Raw genomic sequence first — 24396 nt, 5'->3', positions numbered from 1 at the left:
GTTCATCGCTGGGGACCCGCCACTTAGGATCCCTGGTGATGAGATCCTCGACCAGTGCGCTGTCAGTGCAGCAGGCAGACGTACATCATAGAGAAATTACACTTCCACCTCTAACACCGGGGATGGACGTGGAAGTCTAATAGTCGCTTCACCTCCCATTGATTTAAATGGGAGTGAAGCCAGTTAGGGCACCTCCTCTCCCATTTTCAATGATGCATGTCCAGCCCGCTGTACTGACATTGCCAGTGATCCTGAGCAGCAGGTACCCGGTGATTAACTATTGATGACCTTTTCTAATAGGTCATCAATAGTTTTTGTCAGGAAATCCCTTTTTAATACTGATTCCATATGTATTGATATGCGGAGAAAGAGAAGGAAAGATCAGGTTTTCCTGCAATTTTCCTTTCCTTGATTCCTATGCAGCACAACTTTTCCCACTGTAAATTAATTCTATTGCTGCATACTTCACCATTCGTTTCTGTCTCAGGGCAGATTTGCATTGTCACCGTGACAGCCAATTTCCCTTAACTTAATTATTAGAACTGTCTCACTGAAGGGAACCACTGATTATTAAAATATAACTTTTATTCAAATCAAATAAAAAACGTGTGTGATCAAGCTCGTGAATTGTGTGCCTCTTTTTTCTCGAATCACACCGATATAGTGATATTTCCTCGTACTGTTTTATTTATGTTTGTGTCCTCATATTATTGCTGACTGAAAATTTGAAAATGAAGCACACAATAAACTTTACTGCGTGGAAGGGAAAAATTCCTTTTATTATTTCTTATTTATTGTTCGGCACATATAAGGCTCTGCTTACCATCTAGGATTTATTTAGCAAGCAGGCCTCAATAGACAACAATTTTCAGTTGCCGATTAATTAATATTCACCCCACCAGTGGTTTGGTCAAATCCCAAGGATTGTGACGTTATATTGACCAGTCACCTATGTCCTTTCCACACACTGATATCAAATTTATAACAGTCAGCTTGTAATGTATTGATAGGACATTTCCAGAACCATATATATCAGTGTCCAGCGCTATAATAACAACTGATGGCGCTGTATAAAACGGCTGCATATATATGTTTTGGATTCATTCATTTATTTTTCAGCCATACTGTTTGCTTGTAGATGGCTGACGTAAGGCTGTCATTGATCCACACTCAGTTTATTATGTGGAAACTAACAGCCAATTTTTTGCGAATCCGCACGTGCCAAAACACGCGTGACCGAAGCTGCATGCCTATTGCCGTCAATGGGGTCGCTGCTGTTGCCGGCAGCCCCATTAACAGCAATAGGATTCCGCCCAACACCCCCCCAGCTCACCCCGCAGTGATTTTCGTAGAAGGGCTTTAAATATAAGACCTCCCCTGAAAATCATTCCTAACTGTAGTAAAAAATATATATATACTTACCTCTCTGCCGCTGCTGGGGCTCAGGTGTATGTAGCCGCTTGTCTCCCTGCACTGCTTTGAAGCTCTTTCAGCAGGTGGGGATTTAAAATCCCCGCCTGCTGAAAGGGCTGTATCTGATTGGCTGGGATTCAATAAATGGCCAAGTTTATTTTTTACACATGCTAGGGATAATTTTTCAGGGAGGGGCTTATATTTAAAGCCCTTCCCTGAAAATCACTGCGGGTGGTTACCAGCAGCCCATTGCTTTGAAGGGGCCGTTGGCAGCAGCGGCTGTCCCATCAAAAGCCAATGGCAGAACATTGAGGTTCTCTGTGACAGCTGTGGCAGGGAATTCTTTACTCCCCGCGGGGAGTGCCATCAACACTGAACACTGTGACAGTGCTTTCACAGTGTTCAGTGACAAGGAGACTCCCCGTGGGGAATATTGATGCATGTCCTATCTTTTGCAGGTGTGCGCGTTTGCATGCCTGTAAAACACGGACATGTGAACACATCATATGAAATCAATGGTTTTAATACATGCGCGGTTTTGTGCGTGTGTATACACGCTCATGTGAACGAGGCCTTAGGCAGCGTCTCGTAACCTGACTCATTTAAAATAACTTTACATAAAATGCTTTCTGGGTCATTACTGCAGATTCCTGCCATCCTGTTGTACAATTTTGATATGTCCGCAAAGAGAATCACTCACTTCACCAGTCTGCAGTCTCTTCCATTTTCTTTGTTAAAATCGGCATAGCACGATCACCAACGTAAAACAACATTGAGTGCTGAGCTTTTATACATCATGATAAACAGCACATCAGACGTAGTTCTGGGCAAACATACAATACGATGGCTGAAATATGGTTGTGATGTTCATTTCTGAAGTGATCAGTCCAGACCCAGTTGGCCTGATGTCTTGTGGTTAGAATATAAATATGATAGGAACCATTACCTGAATTACAGAGAAACTCTGAGTAAAACCTAAGCTTTGGTGAAGTTAAGCATACCTTTAAACTATATTGCTTCTGGTCCACTTTGTCAGAGACCTCCTACAACCTCACCTTTTGTCCACAATGGTGAAGAACCCCACTGACTCACACTTTGTCCAAGGGACTTCCCAGTTGGATGAGATTCTTGGAGCCTGGAGGACTTTTCAATATTGACTGCCCCTGTGTGAATTCTCTGATGATTAGCAAGAACTGATTTCCTGCTAAAACACTGACCACATTCTAAACATAAAAAAGGCTTCTCACCCGTGTGATTTCTGTGATGTTCAACAAGCTCTGACTTCTGCGCAAAACATTTCCCACATTCTGAACATGAATATGGTTTCTCTCCAGTGTGAATTCTTTGATGTCTAACAAGACCTGATTTCTCAGCAAAACATTTCCCACATTCTGAACAGGAATATGGTTTTTCCCCTGTGTGTACTTTCTGATGTTTACTAAGACCTGATTTCTGGATGAAACGTTTTCCACATTCTGAACATGGATATGGCCTCTCTCCTGTATGAATTCTCTGATGACGCTCAAGATGATCTTTGAACATAAAACACTTTCCACATTCTGAGCATGAAAATAGCTTCTCCCCTGTGTGAATTATCTCATGCTTAAGCAGACTTGACTTCTTGGTGAAACATTTTCCACATTGTGAACATGAATGAGGCTTCTCCCCCGTGTGAGTTCTTACATGTTCATTGAGAATAGACTTCCTTGTGAAACACTTTCCACACTGTGAGCATGAAAAGAGTCTTTTAAGAAATGTGTTTTTATGTCCTTCAATACTTTCTTTATGAATTCTTAGGTGTACAATGAGATTTGCATTGTGGGCAAAACATTGTCCACATTCGGGACAAGGAAATTGCTTATCCACATCACTAGTTCTTTCATGACTAAGCTGATCTGATAATCCAGTAAAACATTCTACAGGTTCAGAAGATAAACTCTGTGGAACAAGAGGTTCAGGATGTTCTTCGAGATTGGACAAATCCCATGACAGCTCAGCAAAGTCAAGTCTCGAATATATATTTTGGATAATGTGATCTTCTCCTAGAAAATCTTTTGAGATATCCTTGTAATGTCTCTCTGCGGCATTCCTGTAGTCATCCGCTGGAAATAAAAAAGGTTTGGTTTTTAAAAAAAAAAAAAAAAAAATTATTTGTCATACAACACGTAAAATAGATTTCCTAGTCAAAAAGCAATTTTTCCTAAATACATTTGCGAGTTTAACCCTAAAGAAAAACAAGTCTGCTGTAAGGAGGATGCCAACTACAAGACGATGGCAGATGGGCTCACATTTTGTGCAAAATATGCGATAAAAACCTCAAATTTTTATGTGTCTAGTAAATGTAACAGTAATGCATGCAATTCAAAATGCAAACATTAAACGGTTTTCCAGGGAAATACTACTGATGACCTATCATCAAGATAGCTCATCAATAGTTGATCGGCTGGGGTCCGTCTCTCGAGACCCGGACCAATCAGCTGAGCGGATGCAAGCTGTCAGCGCCTTAGTGAAACGGAGGTCGGAGCAGAAGCCTCTGCGCCGACCTCTGTGTAGTGACCAGCACTTGTTACTGCAGACACGGCTCTCATTGAAATCAATAGGAGCCGTGCCTGCAGTTACAAGCGTTGGCCACTATAAGGAGGTCGGCGCAGAGGCTTCCGCTCAGACCTCTGTGTATTGGAGCATAAGTTTCTGTGCCGAGTTTTCATGTTGACCTCCCATCCTGATGATAGGTCATCAATCGTAATTCACTGGAAAATCCCTTAAAATGTAGGGTACTGTTGCATTTTGTGTTGACTTCAGTTTAGAAGCAATGATCAATCCTGGTTAAACAAGTTTAATATGCCTCTTACGTTACCCTGTGGCCACACTTGTAAAGCAACTTAAATCCTCTAACTCTAAGACATGAGTTGCCAATGCGGAAAATAACTCTGCCACACCATGGCAAGTCTAAAGTTAAAATAAACCTAGCCATTAGAGATGAGCGAGCGTACTCGCTAAGGCAAACTACTCGAGCGAGTTTAAATGAGGTGTTAGAAAAAATCCAATGATATGTTTTATATCTTATATTTATTCTGTGTATTGTAAATGTTTATTCATATGTATTTTGAATATTGTCTCACAATGTTGGTTATGTGAAATATAAATGTATCGTATATAATCTCTAGTTTATACTAGTGCCCACACAGATTCTTGCGGAGACTGCTGTTCAGTAAATGCAGTCTTGATAAAGTTTTATTCAAAGACCTGGAACGCAACGTGCGTTCCAGGTGCCGTCCTCCCTCAACGTAATGACTAGTCAGGAGGCTCTACCCCGCCCCCTCCTAATTGAGGAGTACGCTCTCGGCGTGGCTGCAAGCAATTACACGGGCATGTAGGTTTTTATATATATGTTTTAGGTCATTGTATGACCTTGAAAAAGGTATTACTTTACCGAAACGCGTTGCTCTATTGTAATAAATAAAACACTTGATTATTTAATCTTATCCTTGAGCGCAGATTTATTTTATTTTTTGTTTTATGCACAAAACATTGGTTTTTTTTTACTACCTACAACATTAGTATATCGATAAATTGATTACCATACACAGTCAGCTATACTGTACTTCTCATGGATTAAGCCTAGTAAGACTATAAAGAGTTGACCATATTTCCGGGAAAGCTTACTACATGGAAGCCAATTGGGTCTTTTCATTCTAGCAAAGGGTGAGGACCACAGTGGATTTGGTACTGGTGTTTATCTGGAGTTCACACGGAAAATCTTATGAAGTCGTGGTTACTTTAGAGATACCGAAAAAAATATGTTCACCATTTTGCATGGTTCTTTGCGTTACCCAGGAAACACCACGTGGAGGTAACCATGCGACGTTTCCTTTATAGAAAATTACATCAGGAAGTGAGAGAATTAGATTACGTACGTAAATTTTGGACGCTAATTATTTTGCGCTTAGAATTGAATAATCAAGTTGGGACCCATTAACTTTTCCTATGTATGACATAATCAATGCTCGTAGCAAATTTCATGTTTCTACGACATCGGGAAGTGAGAGAATTAGATTACGTACGTAAAATTTGGATGCTAGTTCTTTTTGGACGCTAGAATCGAATAATCGAGTTGGGACCCATTAACTTTTCCTATTTTGGACATAATCTATGCTTGTGCCAAATTTCATGCTTTTACGACATCGGGAAGTTGAAGAATTAGTGGCGAGTCAGTCACTCATTCTGTGAGTCGTCTTTATATATATAGATTTACAACTGGGCGTCACCATTTCTCTTTGTCAAAGGGGTGTGCCCCTGCAGAGCCTGCCATTGGCAGCACTGATTGGACACAGACTGACAATGTAGAGATACACCTTCACTAGTGACACCCAGTTGTCAATTTATTCATACCTTCCTAAGAAGAATAACAGTGTAAGGCCCCAGCAGCCCAGACAGCGGTGTGTTGGTCAGTTGTTTTTTTCATCAGTCTGGGTAAGCCAAAACCAAAGGAGGGTTCACAATACAGAATAGATGCAAACCTTTCTATTATACTTTTTCTATATAGATTCTATTCCTGGTTTTGGCATAAAAATACTGATTGTAGCACCTTACCATTCACTTAGCATGGCTTAACCACCAAAATCATATTTCTACATGATTGTATGAAACTATTGGTATCCTTAAATATTGCAACATGACTGTATACGGGCAAACCAATGGCATTAATGGAATCAGCTGCCCAAACTAGGCATTATGGGTAAGGGCTGGGCAGTCTCTTAGATGTTTCAATAGAGGGCAAGAAAAGATGTGTGATGAAAGGCTAGAGGCTAGAACCCAAAGTTCAACAAGTACGACTAGGCAATTCACAAATGTTCTAGAATCACAGCATTTCCCACTAGGAGGGGCTATGGTAATGACCTAACACATACAATAATGTGACGATTCTCTGTATTAACTAGCTGTTACCTGGGTAAATATCTGTAGGAAACTCCTCTTCCTTAAACTGGTGATTTTCACCCAAATAAGTCTCTTCTCTGGTCATAGCCTCAGCTTTAATATCAATAGGGTCTTTGTCCTGATTAACATGTGCAACAAAAAACTACAAGTCAAAAGTCAATTTGCTACCATAAAAAAATTAAATAAACAGCCATAATGGTTTATTACAATAAAATGCAGGCCGCCCAATGCTGGTTGGTATCTCCCTTAAAATTTAAATAGGCACTGCAAAGCCAGGAGTGAGTGGTTTGGCACTTGTGTTCCACCAGGACCTTAGCTGAAAAGGTCGCTTCAAATCATGATGCCACCTAATAAGTTTTTGGTTTACAACTTCCCTTTAAAAAAACATTGTTAAAGAGATCCTGTCATGTCCTCTGAGCCCCGTAAACTAAGGTAATGGGCCCATGATAACGGGATGGGGGGGGGGGGCGCTGAGAATGGAGATGTGACTTTCATACTCCCGTCTTCCTGTTCCTTCGCTGTCCACGCATAAAGCTGCCACTCCGTCCATTGAGTAGACTCCTTCTTTTCATTGCCTACATTGTCCTCTCACCAGGAGTGATGGGTGCGGGCCCTTAAAAGAAATTCGCTCAGTGAATTAAGTGCCAGCTTTGAAAGCAAACAAGCAAGAGAATGGAGAGGCAGGCGAGTATGAAAGTCACATCCCCAGATTCAGTGTCACCTGTCCTATAACCTTAGTTTATAAGTCTCATGGGCCATCTTTCAGCGAATCTGCCACGTCCTACCTGATATTGTTACTTCACAAATACCCTACCAACTAAATTTAGCAAACTGAGTTCTAAAGAACATATGAAGAAACCATCAAAGGTCTAAACTTCAATTGGTTGGAGTTGACCTGTTCTCAGGTGGAACAGGTCGTCCATGTAGCATTACTTTGTCATATTGAGTCCCCTCTCTAAAAAGTGTCTTACGCCTCGGCTTCATCTACCTGATGAGTCAGTGGAACATTGTGAATTTCTTCCGGGCTCTCCTGGGAATATAGAGGACTGGGACATCTCTCTGCGGGATCTGTCTTACTGTACGCATCTGCAGGAAACACACACAGTGACTGAATACATGTGTGTATGCCATAACCAAATGATGGCGGTATCTAATTGGTTGTAAATAAATAGCAGTTTTGAGTTACAGTCTCCTCTTACCCGGTGATGTGAGGAGCTGGTGGTCCTCCATCATGATGTCCTTGTACAGATCCTTGTGTCCTTCCAAATACTCCCACTCCTCCATGGAGAAATGGACTGTGACGTCCTGACACCTTATAGGAACCTGACAACACAATGATACGGTCATCATACAGCCATATTATTCCCCATCGTATAATGTCCCAGCATTCCCAGCAGCCTCACCTCTCCATTCAGGAGCTCAATGATCTTGTTGGTGAGATCCAAGATCTTCTTATCATTAGTCCTCTCAGGTATCAGTGAGCGAGGTGGAGGCTCCATGATGGGGCTCTGAGTCCTCCTCCATCCTTCCGACACATCAGGATAGCTGCTGGACGTCACACAATTTTCGGATATATTCTTCACTACCATATAATCCTGTACATGGAGGGAGACCTTGATTAATCTAACTGTATACATTTCCAGAATCCCTCACCTCTTCAGTTATGTTCCTCTGTTACTAACAGAACGAAGTTGGAGGTCATGTGATAAATCCGAGGACTCCTCACCTCTCCAGTTAGCAGGTAGAGGATCTCCAAGGTGAGGTTCAATATCCTCTCAGTTATGCGGTTCCCATGTTTGTCCATCTTTCATGGATCAGTCAGGGAGAAGACTTTGGACTTGGAGAAGAACTAGACCATGAGATTCTATAACGTTGTGCTATGAGGTCAAGAGACAGAAATCTAGAAAGACATCACAATAATATATTAAAGGGGTTTTTCAGGATAGGTTATCAATAGTTGATCGGATGGGGTCCATCGCTAGTGACCCTGACTGATCAACTGACAGCACCGCAAGTCCATAGAGGTTGAAGCGGAAGTCTCTGCTCCAACCTCTGTATAGTGGCCGGCGCTTGTAACTGCAAGTGCAGCTCTCATTGAAATCAATGCATGCTGGCCACTATACAGAGGTTGCAGCTGAGACTTCCGCTGCTTCTGCTCCGACCTCTCTGTATTCCCGTCACTGTATTCCTGCTCAGCTGATCGGTCGGGGTCCCGTGTAATGGACGCCAGCCGATCAACTGTAAATAACCTACCCTGAGGATATTCTCCCTGGAAAACCCTTTTAGCATCATTATTGAAACAAAAAGAGGGTAACTAAGCATATACTTTAAAAAATAACATGTGGAAGGATAATTCTATTTGGATTCGAAGCGCCGTCTTTGCTCATGTATACCCCATGATCTTGCTTTGGTATCCTCAGGGTGCCTGTCCACGGACGTAATTTGGCCGGCGGTAAACCACTGGCAAATCATGCCAGCCGATGCTTTCCACCTGTCCACGAATGGAAAGTCATTGCGATTCTCCGCTCGCGGCGGGCAATTTGCAGCATGCTGCGAATTGCCCCGATTCTCCACCGTCAGCCTATCAGATAGGGCTGACCGGCGGAGAATCGGCGGCGGCTCCTGCTTCCGGGCGGTGGCTCCCGCGGCAGAGATCTGCCAAGGGACTTTGCATCGCCCATGGAGAGGGGGCCTTATGGTACCATCTGAATAGATACAGCCCATGTACTTTGGAGTTACCGGAAAGGACTCTTTCACTTATGGACTATTTATTACAGCATAACTTTTTACAGTTTGTTAAGTATATGATTTTGCAAACAAATGGTGCCCTGATGGAGTCTAAGTTGTTTCCTCCCGCACCAATCTTTTTATGGCGTGATAGGAGCGCTCCGTTTACCGTCCAAGTAAGGTCGCATTCACATGAGCGTTAGAGGATTCTGTTTTTCTGCCTTGTTCGAAGAGCAGATAAACGACACCCCCTAGCCGAATGCTCCCCCCATTGACTATAATTTTGATTTCCATCCATCAGCCCGGCATTTTGCTGGAATTTACAAGACGAAATAGAACTGCTTGCCAAGTGGTGATTTAATATAAGGTCACATATACTCATTGTGGGATAAGGGGGCTGCTGGAATCTGTAGTTCCACTTCTACACTATATATGCACACAACTTAGGAAGGCTGCGGTCCAATCCAATCTGTGGATCTTCAAATCCCATTCTATACATTATCTCCAGCAACATTCGACTCACCGTCTGGAGGTGCAATGATGTTACGGCTGCGATGGGAACTGCAGCAGTAACCCTACACTCATCCTCTCCCTTGCAGTGATGGGTGAACCCTGACCCCCTTGCAGTCACTTCCTCTTCTGTCATCATCACTGATGATGTCACTATGGACATGTGATTAGTCACATGTGTGGGAGGGGTCAGACGCTGGGCTTCATTATGCAGAACTTCTTGGATTTAGAGCACAATTATGTAATGTGCAGGCAGTAGAGAAGTGAGTGTATAATGTAGGCATAGCAGGGCGGTGTGTTTGCACTGTGCAGGTAGCGGAGGCGGACATGCAAGATATACACCTAGCAGATGCGTGTGTAATATACGGAGAGCAGATGTGCGCATGCATAGTAGGACTGTGTGTGGTTAACGGTGCGGCAGTAAACGTGTTCGCACTATGTAAGCAGCACAGCTGTGAATGCATGTAACGCATGCAATTGCGAAAACAGCCTCAGACTACATGCAGACAAGCGACAATCTTGCGTTGCAAGACGCACAAAACCCACGTAAATATGAACCCCATCCTTCTGAATAGTTATTCACATGAGTAAAAAAATCGCTGCATGTTCTATCTTTTGATGTTTCCTCGGAACGCATCGCCAATTGTTTTCAATGCGGCCTTTAAAGACATTGCATGGTAGTCGCATGCTGTATGATATGATGTTTCCCATGGGAAGCACTTGCAATCCTCTAGTGTGCGTAAAAAAAAGCGCCTGGGGATCGCACTTCACAGAAGTGATGCGAGGCGTGTAAAACGCACATTTGCAAGCGCAATATCTGGGCCCAATATCGTGTTTGCCCGTGTGAATGTAGCCTTACCCAGATTTCTGCATTGATCACTAATAAAATATGGTATGATTGTTACCTGAGGTCGCCTTCGCACAATAAAATCGCTTGATTTTCGCGTGTTGCGAGTGTGAATGAAAACGCATGATTATGAAACCAATGAAAAAAGAAATAATAAACAAATGACAGATCTACATAATAATAATAATAAACTTTATTTCTATAGCGCCAACATATTCCGCAGCGCTTACATAGACAGGGGGGAATACAGAAAGACAAAATACAAACATTACAGAACCACGGTTACATATAGTAATCAGTTGATGGAAACAATAGGGGTGAGGGTCCTGCTCCAACGAGTTTACATACTACAAGTAATGGGGTGATACAGAGGGTAAAGGGGCTGGAGATGTGCACGGTATGGCGAAGTGTGAGCGATGTTATACACATAGACAATGGTCAGACATTTAGCCGTGTGACGGCAGAAACGGTGTGACTGCAGGAGCGGTTTATGATGGCTAGCAGGGATTGCAGTCAGTAGGTCAGGGAGCATGTTATCAGGCGGAGTACAGAGAGGTTTTTTTAGGGAATTCGGTATGCCTCCCTGAAGAGGTGCGTTTTTAGAGCATGCCTGAAGTTCTGCGAGTCCTGGACATAAGTCTCACGTCCACGGCACGCGCGGATGTTTCATTGCGGATTCCCACAGTGGATGCACTGCGGGTCATCTTAAAATTGATTTTTTTTTTCCTTGTGGGAGATCGTGGATTGCAGATTTTTTCTGTGTGGATGTAAGTGGATGCACTGTGCATAAAAAATCTGCAACCCCAACTCCCTAATTGCTTCTAACCATCAAATCCAGCAAATGTATTTAAATGTATTTGCGGATGCACTACAGATGCTAAGCTCCCATAGAGATGAATGGAGCCAGATCCGCTCGTGATCAACGATAAAATGGAGCGTGCTGCGATTTATTATCTGCACGTAGCATCCGCAAATCATTTAAAATTAAATCTGCAGGAGTTAGGCCTTTGCACACGGGCAGATTTTCATTGCAGAGTCTGTGGTGGCCGTCTGCCTTCGGACTCCACGGCAAATACCGCCCCACAGCATGCTATGGCAAATCGTAAATTAATCTCCACAAGCGGAAATCAATTCCGACTTTCCGCTCGTGGAGAAGAAATCGCAGCATGCTGCGATTCTATATGGGATACGCACAGACAACTTCCATGGAAGTCAGTTGAAGCCATCCATCCTGCGGCACTTCTGCAGTGAGCACTGCGGAAGTATCGCGGGATCAGCGTCATCGCCCGGTGCTTACGTGACAGAGCGCCAGCTGGCACATCCACAGCTGATAGAAGACACTGGACAGGTATGCAGGGGTCACCGGCCGGGCAGCAGGTCGAACTCCACTATGGGAATCCCGCATGCGAGGTACGACCTGCTTGTGTGCAGGAGGCCTTAAATGAAGTGGGGATGCCCAATGCTTCTCTATGCGCCACTAGAGCTGCGGATGACACCCACAGATTCAATAAATAAAATCTGCCCGTGGACATTGGTCCTTATGATGGCTTCACGCCTGTGCCCGGGCTTCCGCTTTGCTGCTCCGTTCAGGAAGCAGGAAAGGGGAATCCCTGCGTCCGAATGGCTCTGTCTCTGAACGAAACCAATCAGCACCGGGCGGACCCCATTGACTATAGTCCGTTCACTTTCTACAGCGCTGTTTCTTCCGGTATTTGCAGCTGGATCTGTGACAGAGGCTCCGATGCTGATGTGAAACCGGCGTTACGAAACCAATTTGCCTGTTGCACATAGTATGGGCCTTAAACATGGAATCCTTATTATCACAAACTAATTGTTACAGATTAATATGAATGTTCCCCAGCTTGCTGACGCTCAGGTTACCACTCAGTTTCAGATTTAGATTCTCTGTAACAGGAGCGTCACCCATTAGGATACTATCTTTGTACCAAACCATCATGGTAAAACCGTCCCTAAGTCCTCACGTCCACTAGGAAATTTGGGCCCGCACGGATTCTCCATGCAGAATCCCGTAGCAGTCCCTCCTTTCCCGCGGACATGAGGCCTCAAAATAGATTTTTCTTACCTGTCCGGACGCTGCGGGTTCCTGTCCGTCACGGCCGGATCTCTTTGCTTCTGCCCGGCAGATGTGTATGCGCTGTGCACTCTTTTTTTTAACTCCTGCTCTCCCGCGCTCCCGCGCCGGACAGCAGAAGTTCAGCTGTGGGTGTACCGCGGATCCGGACAGCTTCTATGGAAGCCAGCTAGAGACCCGCAGAAAAGGAGCGTGCTGCGGGTGTTTTCACGCACGTGCGATCCGCGCGGCAGGGAAAATTGACATCCACAGGTATTTACTTACCTGCGGGTGTCCAATGCATCCCTACTAGGCGCGGATCACGCGTGCGTGACACCCGCGTGGATTTGCTAATTCTATTTGTCCAGTTGACATGAGGCCTTACAGCTTCTTTGACCTTCTGTCATAAGCATACTGCAACATGTTCGTAATACCAACTTGTAATACAGACGTGTTACAAATGACATTGCATCCACATGTTATCAGGATTTCATCATTTTTTGATCTCTATTTGACTCCGTATTTTCGGTTCTTGTTTTTATTTTCTACTGGCCAAATACGGATCCATATTTGCCTAACAGAAAATAATGCCAAAGAATGCAAATATAGGAGCAAAGATGTACAAAAGTAACGGATTCTGTACTTTTACAACACGGTCATGTGAACAGATACATTATCTCTATTATTACGGTCCATCTCCCCCTTTTGGGAGCAGCATTGATGCGCTCATTTGTGAATTCGCAGTCAGCAGAAGCTCGAGATTTGGCTGCGCTGCGTTGTTGGCGTTGTATCAAGAGAGGAGCGGACCTATAGGAAGAACCTGCAGATGTGAGAGCGCCAGTGTGGCCCGCCTACCGACCTGGTCTGCATGATTTACATGTGGTGTGGGAACTTTTTAAACAGTGATTCGGCAGGTATGCATTTATAAAGAGCTATGCTAAATAAGTTTAACGTACTTAACTACGGTGAAACTTCTTAACAGGTTTCCTTTTTTAAAGGGAACCAAACAAATGGAGGCAAACTAAAAGCAGTGAGGAGAAAGGGAAAATGTTTAATTGCATTTTAACCCCTTAGTGACGGCCCAATAGTGTTTTTACGTCCTGCTGTTGCAGGACGTGTATGGAGGGAGATAGCGGCGCTATCTCCCTCCATACAGTGCGGGCTTCAGCTGTTTATTACCCTTTAAATGCCACTGTCAATTCTCGCTGTGAGATTGGGGGAGCCGTGCAGGTGTCATGGCAGCCGGGGGCCTTCTGAAAGGCCCCAGGGCTGCCTTGGGAGACTGCCTAACAAGCCATACCCATGGGGTAGCTTGATAGACTGCCTATCAAAAAGCAGTATGACGTAATGCTATAGCATTACGTCATGCTGCAGGAGCGATCAAAGCATCGCTGGTTGTAGTCCTCTAGGAGGACTAAAAGAAAGTGTAAAAATAAAATCAATAAAGTTTTACTAATTATTTTTAAAAAAAAAGTAATTAAAGCTTTAAAAAAACAAAAAACGTTTGCCATATTTGCAATAAAAAATCAAAATATTAAACCAAAAATGTGTTTGGTATCACTGTATCCGTAAAATTAATGCATTATTTTACCCGCACGGTGAACGTGGTATGAAAAAATAAATAAAGAACGCCAGAAAGGCACTTTTTTGGTCACCCTATCTCCAAGAAAAAAATGTAATAAAAAGCGATCAAAAAGTCAATTGCTTGCAGGACGTACCGCACAAAATGAGCCCTCATTCAACTATGTCGACGAAAAATAAAAAAAAGTTATTGTGCGCAGAAAATAGACGCAGAAAATAATTTAAAAAAATTATTAAATATCCTTAAAAAAAATACAGGTAGTACAGCAAAATAAAAACTATACAAGTTTGGTACCGTAGTAATCGTACTGACCCATAGAGTAAAGTTATCAGGTCATTTTTGTTGCAGTTTGTGTGCTGTAGAAACAGGACGCAACGAAAGATGGTGGAATGTCGTTTTTTTTTCCATTTCTCTCCACTTAGACTTTTTTTAAAAGTTTTTAGTTCATTATATTGTATAATAAATAGTACAATTGAAAACTACAACTTGTCCCGCAAGAAACAAGCCCTCATACAGCGATGTCGATAAATAAATAAAGGAGTTACGATTTTTTAAAAGGGAGGAGGAAAAAACGAAAATTGAAAAAAGCAAAAAAGCTCCGTCACTAAGCGGTTAATTTTGTTTCTCTGCTCCAAAAAGGGAACAGAAAGAAGGAAAGCACTGACGCAGGTGCGAACGCGCCCTCACATGGTCTTACAGGGGTTGTCCCACTAAAAATACTGTTTATAGTTAAATGCATTCCACAATTATAATTATAAACATTTTTTAAATGTTAACCAATTTTTAAACATTAAAAAAAATGTTATCCCGAATATTCCAGGATTAATGGGTTTGTACGAAAATAGACTTCTATCATCTGTCATAAGTGGTAAAAGTCTGATCGGTGGGGATCTTACCATTCACAGCCCAAGCAATGCACAGAATGGGGGTTCCATGTTCCCTTCTCCTCCTCCTCACTGTGGGCTCTCTGCACCCCCTGCGGTGAGGAGCAGACTGAATACCGCAGTCCCGCACCATCCATTGTCAATGTGGCTGACGAAACAGTCGTGTATCTGCACTTGGATACTTCCATCAGCTTCATTGCAATGACTGGAGCCGCACCGCCACTCCATCCAATCTAATGTCACTGCTAGTGGGTTCAGCAAACCCTTGGTGATGCAAAGGGGAGCACAGCACCCCTATTCTTGGAAATGGTGGGGGTCTCAGCAGACCCCCACCGAACAGACTTTGATCACTGCTTTGGTGATACAACTCTATTGTGGTACAACCCCCTAATGCTAGAATAGCACCACCTGCTTCTATTCTGTGTCCACCTCAGTAAGGCCTCTCTCACACAGGCGACAGCGAAATCACCGAGAGAAAAATTCCAGCAATATCGCATCTGTGTTCTGTGCAATATCACTGTGTTTTCTCACAGCGATATAGTGACTTTGTAGCGCTCTTTTGCCAGGATTTTCAGGGGGGCTTGGATTATAAACCGTACCCCAAAAATAAACCCTAGCTGCATAAAAACAAACAATACATCACCTAAGAGGTGCAGTACCCTCCACCGCACGTCTCCTACGCAGCTCTGACACTTATCTGTAGTCTTTAGACTGCGCTTCCTGGTCAGGGGTTTCAAAATCCCAGCCTCCAGGAAGCACTGGCTCTGATTGGCTTTCAAGCACCGTGGCAGAGCCAATCACTGCAGCGCTCAATGAACCAATCACAACCATTCAATGCAATAGAATGTATAGAGCATGCCGCGATTTTTTTTCTTGCAATGTAGCCGCCTACAAATCATCGCTAATGTGAAGGAATCCATTGGAAATCATGGGCTTCACATAGATGTGATTTGTGGCACTGCCGTATTGCGAGAAAATCATGCGATTTTGTCGCCTGTGTGAAAGTAGCTTAAGTGTTCCAAGGTGGCAACATGTTCAGTCTTGCTTCTTTCTCTGCTCCACTGAGTATGTGGAGAGATCCCTGATGTGGTTGCTTCTTAACCCATTTAAGGACCCAGCAGTGTAAAAAAATAAAAAATAAAGAAAAAAAAACTCGGGACCCGGCGTCCCACATACAAAAATGCTCAAGTCTCCCATTGTAGTCAATAGGGTTCATTACTCGAGTAGAGCTCTCAAGTTTTACGAAAAGTTCGACTCGAATGACGCGGACCCAAGCATTTGGGTGCTCGCTCATCTCTACTAGCAACCAAAAAAAAATTGCTCAAATGATTCATTTTCAACGAGAATTGCCTGGTGTAAACACAGGACCGAACGAGGTGCTGAGTGAGAAATTGCTCAGTAGTCTCTAGGCATTTTGTTCCAGCTCCCTGAATTCTCGCTCAGTGTAAACGGGCAGTCGGTCATCTTTCAACAACTGCTTGCTCACAGTAAATGGGGGACCACAGCTAGAAGAAATCCGCGTTCTGCCTCCATTCACTAATCGACTATCGCTTCTGTGCACCCGACAGTCATTCTGTGTAAAGTAACCCTTAAGCCTCATGTCCACTAGAAAAATACGATCCGCGCAGATTTCCACAGCGGATGCACTGTGGGTCTCCATTAATTTGATTTTTTATTGCTTGCGGGAGATTATAAGCAATGAGTTGAATGGAGCCCATCCGCGTGTGATCCGCAGTAAAATGGAGCATGCTGCTTTTTTTTTTTTTGCGCGTAAAATTTGCAAATCAAATTAAAATCACATCTGCGGGTGTTAAATTCAATTTAATGGACCGCAGATGGTCAATGATTCCCTATGGGCAATTGACTGCGGATCTCACCCGTGGAAAAACGCCCAAATTTGCTAATTCTATTTTTCTAGTGGACATGAGGCCTTAGGCCTCTTCTGCCGTGCAGGATGGCTGTCTGGGTGGCCGGTCTGGGGTAGTTCCACCCTCCGCTGATGACACATTCTGAGAGGTTGGCTTATACAGACGTTCATCAGGACCCAGCAGGTTCTTAGATGCCACAACCCTGCTATGGAGCAAGTGGGAGCGACAGTCTTTAACATTGCGGAAATGACATGATTGTGTTGGCCATGTCAGCCACAACCAGAAGGGGCAGAGAAGAGGTCCAGGGGACAGATGGCTTGTGTGTTTCAAGACAGATTCCGGCTAGCTCCTGGTGAGGATGAACCTCAATTGCTTCCGTCTTTGTCTTCTATGGATGATGCAAAATACCCAGAACAATACTCAATTTCCAGATCATCCAAAAAAAAAGGGCTGTTTACATAAAGAAACTGGCACATAAACAAAATTTTCCTTGGAGGAGAGTGAGGTGGTTAATTGGGAGAGGGCTTCTGAAATTGATGTTCCAACAGCCAAAATTGCAAAAAACAGTCTGCTCTTCTGTCCAATGACTTAGAATCCAGTGAACAGAAGGGCAGATATATAGCTTACAAGAAATGGTAACATTCACCTCTTTCTTTATGGCCCCTTTACACACAACGAGAAATGCATAATGCTCCTTTGCCCAAGTGAACAAGCTGGTAACGTCAGCTCCCACTCGCCATGCTCATGCAGAACGTTTAGACAGGCAGATCATCATTGAGAATAGTTCATTTCCCATTCATGTGTGTAATACGGAGCGGGGAGAGTTCAAACGCAACGAGAAGTGAACAAGTCAACGATGACGTTTATGCTGCCTGAAACTGAACGACGAGCGAAAAGTGATTGATTGTCATTCAGTCGCTGGCAAGCATTTAAACCAAATGATTATTGTTCACTTTCGTTTTAACAACTTTTTGGAACCATAATCGTTACGTATAAACGCAACTTATAGCATAAAGCCCCATTTACAGGCAGATGATCACTCAAAATTCATTCAAAAGATAGAATGACAGTTTGAGCGATCATTCTGCATAAGCTGCTAATGGGGACGAATGCCTATTAGTAGCTTATTAGCTTCAATTGCATTTAATGAGCCTTCCCAAGCTGTATGCACAGAACCGCAGATGGTCTGTTATCTGTATACAGCCCCTTTGTTCTGCCCCGGGATTGCAGCTAAATACAATGTTATCAGCAGTCCCGCGGAGAACTTAGCGTGCAGTCCTTGCTATCAGCTGCCCGGCCGAAGGATGAATTTTGAACTCAACATAAAATCATCGTTCGGCCGAAAAGCAAACGATGGTAGCTTTTATCACTTTTTTTTTTTTTTTAACACGCAGCAATTATCACTCAAAAGACATCGTTTGAGCGCATTCTGAGCGATAATCGTCCCGTGTAAATGGGGCTTTACACTGCAGCCACATCTGTAGCTAGGTCATTGAACATCTAACTAAATCAATTAAAGTTATGAATACAGGACAGCATTGAGCAGGTGGTTAGACCTTCAAACACTACCATTCTGTGAGGACAAAACTCTTAGAGAACAGATTAGAGTCCATCCCAAGATGTCTAGAGCAGTGCACTTTGCACTCGGACTAAGTACTGGAGCTCCTGCTCCTTCTAATTTAGATTAATGGCTCAAATGCTGGAAAGGAGACATGGGTACTAAAAATAATCTCTGCGCTACTCCTTGCCAATGCAAGTTTCTGTTTGGGCCTGTTTGCACAGGTTAATCCTCCCTGGAGTGGTGGGCAGCAATGGTAAATCTCTCTGTAGGAAAACAGTGGGTGAGGAAAAATCCTCTAATAACCATAGATGCCAATCCATTAGGTTGGCGAATCCACTCGGACCACTGCATCCTTCAGGGCAGACTAGGATCCCTCCTAGGGGAAGAATCCCAGAATGCTAGGGAACCAAGAGCCATTCTAAGTGTCCCATCCCAATCCGGGGATCTAGTTAAAAAACAGATGTAGAGATCTTATCAGACAGTGTAACAGTGATAGCCTATGTGAACATACAAGGAGGAACCAATCTCTAATGTACATTGCACAGTAACAGTTAGCAATCATGTCCTTTCCATATCAGCGTTCTTCCTGAATAGGTCAACCAATGTTTGGGAGGACTAACTGAGCAGACACACTAAGTGAAGGAGAATGGTCCTTGAATCAGGAAGTATTTGATCATATAGACCTTTTTGTCAACAGGTCTAAAAGGGAAATGGTAGTTCTTTTCTTTGAATCCTCATAATCACCCCTGGGGACTGGATGCTCTCACAACGTTGGGAAAGTTATGTTATGCCTTTCCACCTTTGAGTCTCCTTCCCAGGGCGGTAAGGGAAATCAGGGAAGAAAGGGCCAGAATTATTTTGATACCCTTTTTCCTTGAAAATAAGACCTTCCCCTGAAAATAAGCCTAGCATGATTTTTAAATAGAGTCCAGGCAGCTATACGTGTAAAAAAAAAAATATTTTGGAGCAAATATTAATATAAGACCCTGTCTTCATTTCGAAGAAACACGGTAGTTTACTTTTGGCCCAAGAGAGTCTGGTTCTCACAACTCAGTAAGAAGCATGGGTACTACCAGACAGGGGGGCAGATCTGTTACTACAGGGACCCCTATTCCAAGAGGTCAAAATGAAGTTACACTTCATGGACTAGAATTCGAAGTGCGGGTATTAAAAACTAAGGGCTTTTCAGATCATGTAATATGTACCACGCAAAAAACAAGTCATCATACGACAGTGTCGATAAAAAAATAAAAAAAGTTAAAGCTTTTGGAAAATGGAGATGAAAATCCAGCAAAAATCGTTGCAGCCTTAAGCCCAAAATAGGCCATGTCCTTAAGGGGTTGTCCACTGAAATACTATTGATGACCTATCCTCAGGAAAGGTCATCAATACGTGATTGGCCATGGTCCGTCGCTTGGGACCCCGACCGATCAGTTGTGCGGGTGCATGCTGTCAGTGCTGCAATAACTCCGACCTCTGTGTTATATGCGTCCGCACAGTTGATCGGTCGGGATCCCGAGCGATGGACCCCGGCCGATCAACTATTGATGACCTATCCTGATGATAGGTCATCAATGGTATTTCCCTGGAAAACCCCTTTAAGTACATTAAAATTATGCTCAAAAGTATTTTATTGAAGGTTTTTTGCAATATACATCTTACAATAAAGTCAGTTCAAATCAAACTGATTCTGTTTTTTTGTATCTTCATCACATATAGTATATCAACTTGAACTAACATAAACTGCTCTTCTGGTCTTATATAATGAATATCTCGTAGTAAATTCTATATTACCCTCTTTGTGAGGTATTATTGGCTTCTAACGTTGCTTCTTGTTTCTTATCTTATGAAAAACCAACAGTAACGCTGGTTACCAATGTTTATAGTCTAAAGACCGACGACCACCCCGCCCAGGGTATATCCCTGTGTCAGGGAAATTTCTGCGTACAGCACCAATCAGGCCCACCCCAATGCCCCGCTGCCGGCGGTAAAGAAGAGACACCACACACGGAGGTCTGGTATAGTTCCTCACACGGGGACATGACTGCGCACTTTATTACAGATTACATGGGATCTTATACCCTTTGGTCTCATCACTACGAATGGGTAATGGTCTCATTGGCTCAAATTCACCACATAACCATATATGTGAAGTCCGGATTTCTGCCTGAGACAGTGTAAGTTATATACGTAGTTGAACAGTCGTTATCTAGATACGGCGCTTCTGGGAAAACAGCCAAGCACACGGCCTTCGTATCTGGTTCTTCCTTGTGGTGTTTAAGATACATTTTGTCTTCGCCTTGCAAGGCCTTTGGAATAACTGATGTAAGGCGACAGATTAAGTTTTTCTCATTTTAGAATTGAATAGAACTTGCATACAGGTATAAAGGCATAAAAAACATATGGCAATATATACATAAACCCTCACAAACCCCCCTAAAAACTTAATATGGAGATCAAGCACCAGACCTTGCACTCTTCCTCGGTCGCCTCTCCCTTGCGTCAGGGTTTCCCCACTGCCCATAACACCCTACTTCTAGGAAGGGGGATCCCTACCTCACCTCAGAAGGAGGCCATGGATTCCCTGGGCTCATTTCTGGGCATCCATACCCTCTATCTGTACAAGTTAACACCCCTCAGGGTGCGCCCTCGCCGGAACCTAAGGTCTTCTGCACTATCCCTAGGCAAATGGGAATTCCACTGACAATCCATCTTAGGAGATCGGGGCAGGCGCAGTACTAGTACATTTCGCTATTCTTCTGGTAACGTACGTGGTTGGCATTATCTGAACTGGCTCTTCATCTTTTTCAAACAAGGGAAACGTTGGTGTCACATTGTCCAGTCCCTTACTCATACTCTTTTTGATCAAAGGGATTATACACGTACAGGAAGTTACATACCCCACCTCTTTCTGCTAAAATCATATCCAGGGCCACTCTATTTTTGAACGCCATGGATGCAGTGGGCCCTAACTGGTCAGCTAACCCTTGCAAAGCATCCCTGGTGTAGTTTACAAACCTCTGCTGATTGTAATATATATAATTCATCCAATCTACATTATTATTAACAGTGACAATAGCAAATAAGGACTCAAAACCTGCTTTAACCTGATCTCTAGAATTAAATTCATCTGGCACCCCCCTTGGCACTCCTATTGCATCTATGTATACATGTGGATCAAAGTTACCACCTGGAGCGTCAACTTCTCTCTTAGCACAATGTGGTGTTGGATTCTCACCCTCAGTGTAGTCTTCATATTGCACATTTGATTGTATTAATTTGTTCTAATCCCTGAAATGGGGGCTAGTGTACAGTAGTTACAGGTGTACATGGCTACTTGTTTGTGTTAGAGGAATTGTACCACATTATAGCATGTAAAGGATATGCAGGATCATGAGTTCTGTGCTGCGGGACCCAGGGCCTTTTTGCAGTGGGAGGTGTGGGACCAAGTGGGCTTTCCTTCGAGCTTGACTGCAGTTGGGGTGGTGAGCAACATCTGGTAAAGACCTTCAAACCGGGTTTCTCTCTCAAACATTTTCACATAGACCCGGTCACCTGGTTTCAGATTGTGACACTCATCTGTAGGACCTGGGAGAAAAGCAGAGACTGCAGAATGCGTTATTGACAATTCCTTGGAGAGGCCTATGACAAAATTACCAAGAAATTCATTCCCCAAACTCGGCCACTGTGGCATGTACCCTCTGGAGAAAAAAAAAACTAATAGAAGACACTCAATTCAAGATTTGCCCGTTTTCTCCATTGCCTTTTGTATCTACTTTCCCACTACTCCGCGCATGGTAGGGTGTGTGAAAAACCTGGAATATACCCAGAGCAGACATGATGTGTTGTATTATTTCACCCGTGAAGTGTGTACCTTTGTTTGACTCAATCACTTCCGGTGCCCCATATCTGCAGATTACCTCATTTATGAACTTCTGTGCAGTTACCTGCTTATTTACTTTGGTAACAGAGTAGGTCTCCAACCTGAAAAACATCAACAACAACAACAAGCACATATTCATACTTCCCAACAAGTGGGAGCTGAATGTAGCCAATTTGCAATCCCTGAAATGGGTAGAGTGGCCCCAGCAAGTGTTATGTGGCAAATTTTACTTCTGCCCTGTTGCTTACGGCAAAGATCATGCAAAATTGGACAAATGATGCAGCAGCTACAGAAAACCCAGGAGCCACTCGTCCTCGTTCAAGCGTCGACATCATTGCTGCTTTGAGAGGTGCGTCTTTCCGTGCGTCAGCTGGGCCATCATGGGGCACAGGGACTGTGGTAGGCAAGTTCTGTTGACTGTTCACCATACGCCATCCCTTTTTAGTCCATTTTTCCTTTTCTTCCTTGCTGGCTTGTAACTGTAAAGTCCTTAGTATATCAAAGTCCAAGTTTTTATCAAAGTCCAAAGTTTTTAGTCAATGTCCAAAGTTATTGTTAAATTCTTTTCTTCTTTTGTTCCACGGCTTGAGGGCCGCTGCCTTTGCTGTGTGGTCTGTGATGGCGTTGCCTCGTTTCTCCGGTGTACGAATTGGTGTGAGCTTTCCACTGTCGGGTAGTAGTAGGGCCTCCGTGAGACTCTGCACCACTGCAGCATTCTTAATTGGCTGTCCTGCTGAGGTAAAAAACTGTCTGGCCTTCCATGTTGGGCCGTAATCATGAGCTATGCCAAATGCATACCGGGAGTCAGTGTAAATGTTTGCCGTCTTACCTTCTGCCACTCTACACGCCTCAGTGAGGGCCTTCAGTTCCGCTTCTTGTGCTGAGACATGCGGAGGCAGAGCTTCTGCTTTTAGGACATCTTGTTGTGTGACCACTGCATATCCAGTGTGGAGTCGTCAATCACCCCTGGTACCATCTATAAAAAACAACTCAAAATATGCATTGTTAGCAAGGGCTTTCAGTAACTTTTTAAAACCTAAATTTTCTTGTTGCATCAATGCTAGACAATCATGCTGATACTATATTTCAAAAAGATCAGAATCTTGTTGCAAAAAATTTAAAAATGGCTGATTTGCAATACCTAGATCACCTATGCCTTCTCCTCCCCCCCCCCCCCTTTTGAACCAGGGTACTCAATTGAAAGAAGAGTAGCCGGGTTCAAGGTAGTACAACATTGGAAAAAAAAATTGATGGATGCAGATAAGGCCTGTAAGATGTTAGCACCAATAACAGAGACATGAGTTACATCGGGGCAGAATATTCTACAAACATCTATTAATATTTGAAATGTGATATTCCTTTAAGCAAATTCATTATTAATCTGATCCTGCCTGCAATGTCTTATCAAATTTGAGAGAGGAAAAAAAAAACTTTTACTGGCCGCTCAAGATTCTCACCCCTCCTTTGTGGACAAAAGAAGGATGATCCATTACGCACTTTTACATCATCTAGCTCCACCCCCTCAATACTGTCCGCTTGCGTCTATCTTCACACCTTCATTCAAACTCCACAGTCCACATCACAAGCAAGTAAAGTCTTATGCATGGGGGGGGGGACTTTTATCCCCAGTCAATATCTGCATCACACATTTTACATTCATCACAGCCTGAACACTGGGCATTAACTCTCATCCATCCATGCGCTCAAGTCTGCCCCGTCACCCCCACATTTGAAGGTGCACCAGCACACACAGATACACAGAAAAAAAGTGTGACAAACATACATACATCAGTTGAAAAACATTGAGGTGAGTGCCTCAATGCTACAAAGTACATGATTCTATTGGGATGAGACCGTGAATGAGCGCCATCCCCGACAAATCATGTGAAAAAGTCTTATTTACTGAAGCTATTATATGCTATATTAAATGCTGATATATTTTAGAATGCGTGGGTATCTTTCAGCCCCCTGCCTTTCCTTCTCTGTCTGGGTCTCTGTTATCGCTTGGCCTTGGAAGCTAGACACAAGCTGCAGCTTCAAGTAAACAATCCTTCTCTCACTAAAAGCAAGCTCAGTTAACCATTTGTACATATATACATATATATACACACA

At 43.4% G+C, this 24396-nt stretch overlaps 1 protein-coding gene and 1 pseudogene across 1 annotated transcript; both read right to left on the bottom strand.

The window, feature by feature from the left end:
- Nucleotides 1-729: 729 nt before the first annotated feature.
- Nucleotides 730-24396, bottom strand: part of LOC136587430 (zinc finger protein 850-like) — a 74335-nt pseudogene continuing 50668 nt past the window's right edge.
- Nucleotides 3381-9714, bottom strand: LOC136588215 (gastrula zinc finger protein XlCGF66.1-like). The gene is made up of 6 exons (XM_066587276.1): nt 9602-9714; nt 8078-8251; nt 7755-7946; nt 7551-7674; nt 6361-6469; nt 3381-3515 (listed from the first exon to the last, which is right to left on the bottom strand). Exons 2-5 carry the CDS (start codon nt 8153-8155, stop codon nt 6453-6455), a joined length of 411 nt encoding a protein of 136 aa, XP_066443373.1. The 5' UTR covers nt 8156-8251; nt 9602-9714; the 3' UTR covers nt 3381-3515; nt 6361-6452.

Source organism: Eleutherodactylus coqui, chromosome 13 (assembly GCF_035609145.1).
Source record: "Eleutherodactylus coqui strain aEleCoq1 chromosome 13, aEleCoq1.hap1, whole genome shotgun sequence".
Classification (NCBI taxonomy): domain Eukaryota; kingdom Metazoa; phylum Chordata; class Amphibia; order Anura; family Eleutherodactylidae; genus Eleutherodactylus; species Eleutherodactylus coqui.
Note: the sequence above shows the minus strand (reverse complement) of the source record. Positions and strands in the feature narration are given on the sequence as shown.

Coding starts and splice junctions, on each gene's coding strand:
- LOC136588215 (XM_066587276.1), bottom strand. CDS start 8,155: ATGGACAAACATGGGAACCGCATAACTGAGAGGATATTGAACCTCACC. Junction 7,947..8,077: donor TCTACCTGCTAACTGGAGAG/GTGAGGAGTCCT, acceptor CTCCATGTACAG/GATTATATGGTAGTGAAGAA. Junction 7,675..7,754: donor TTGAGCTCCTGAATGGAGAG/GTGAGGCTGCTG, acceptor TTGTGTTGTCAG/GTTCCTATAAGGTGTCAGGA.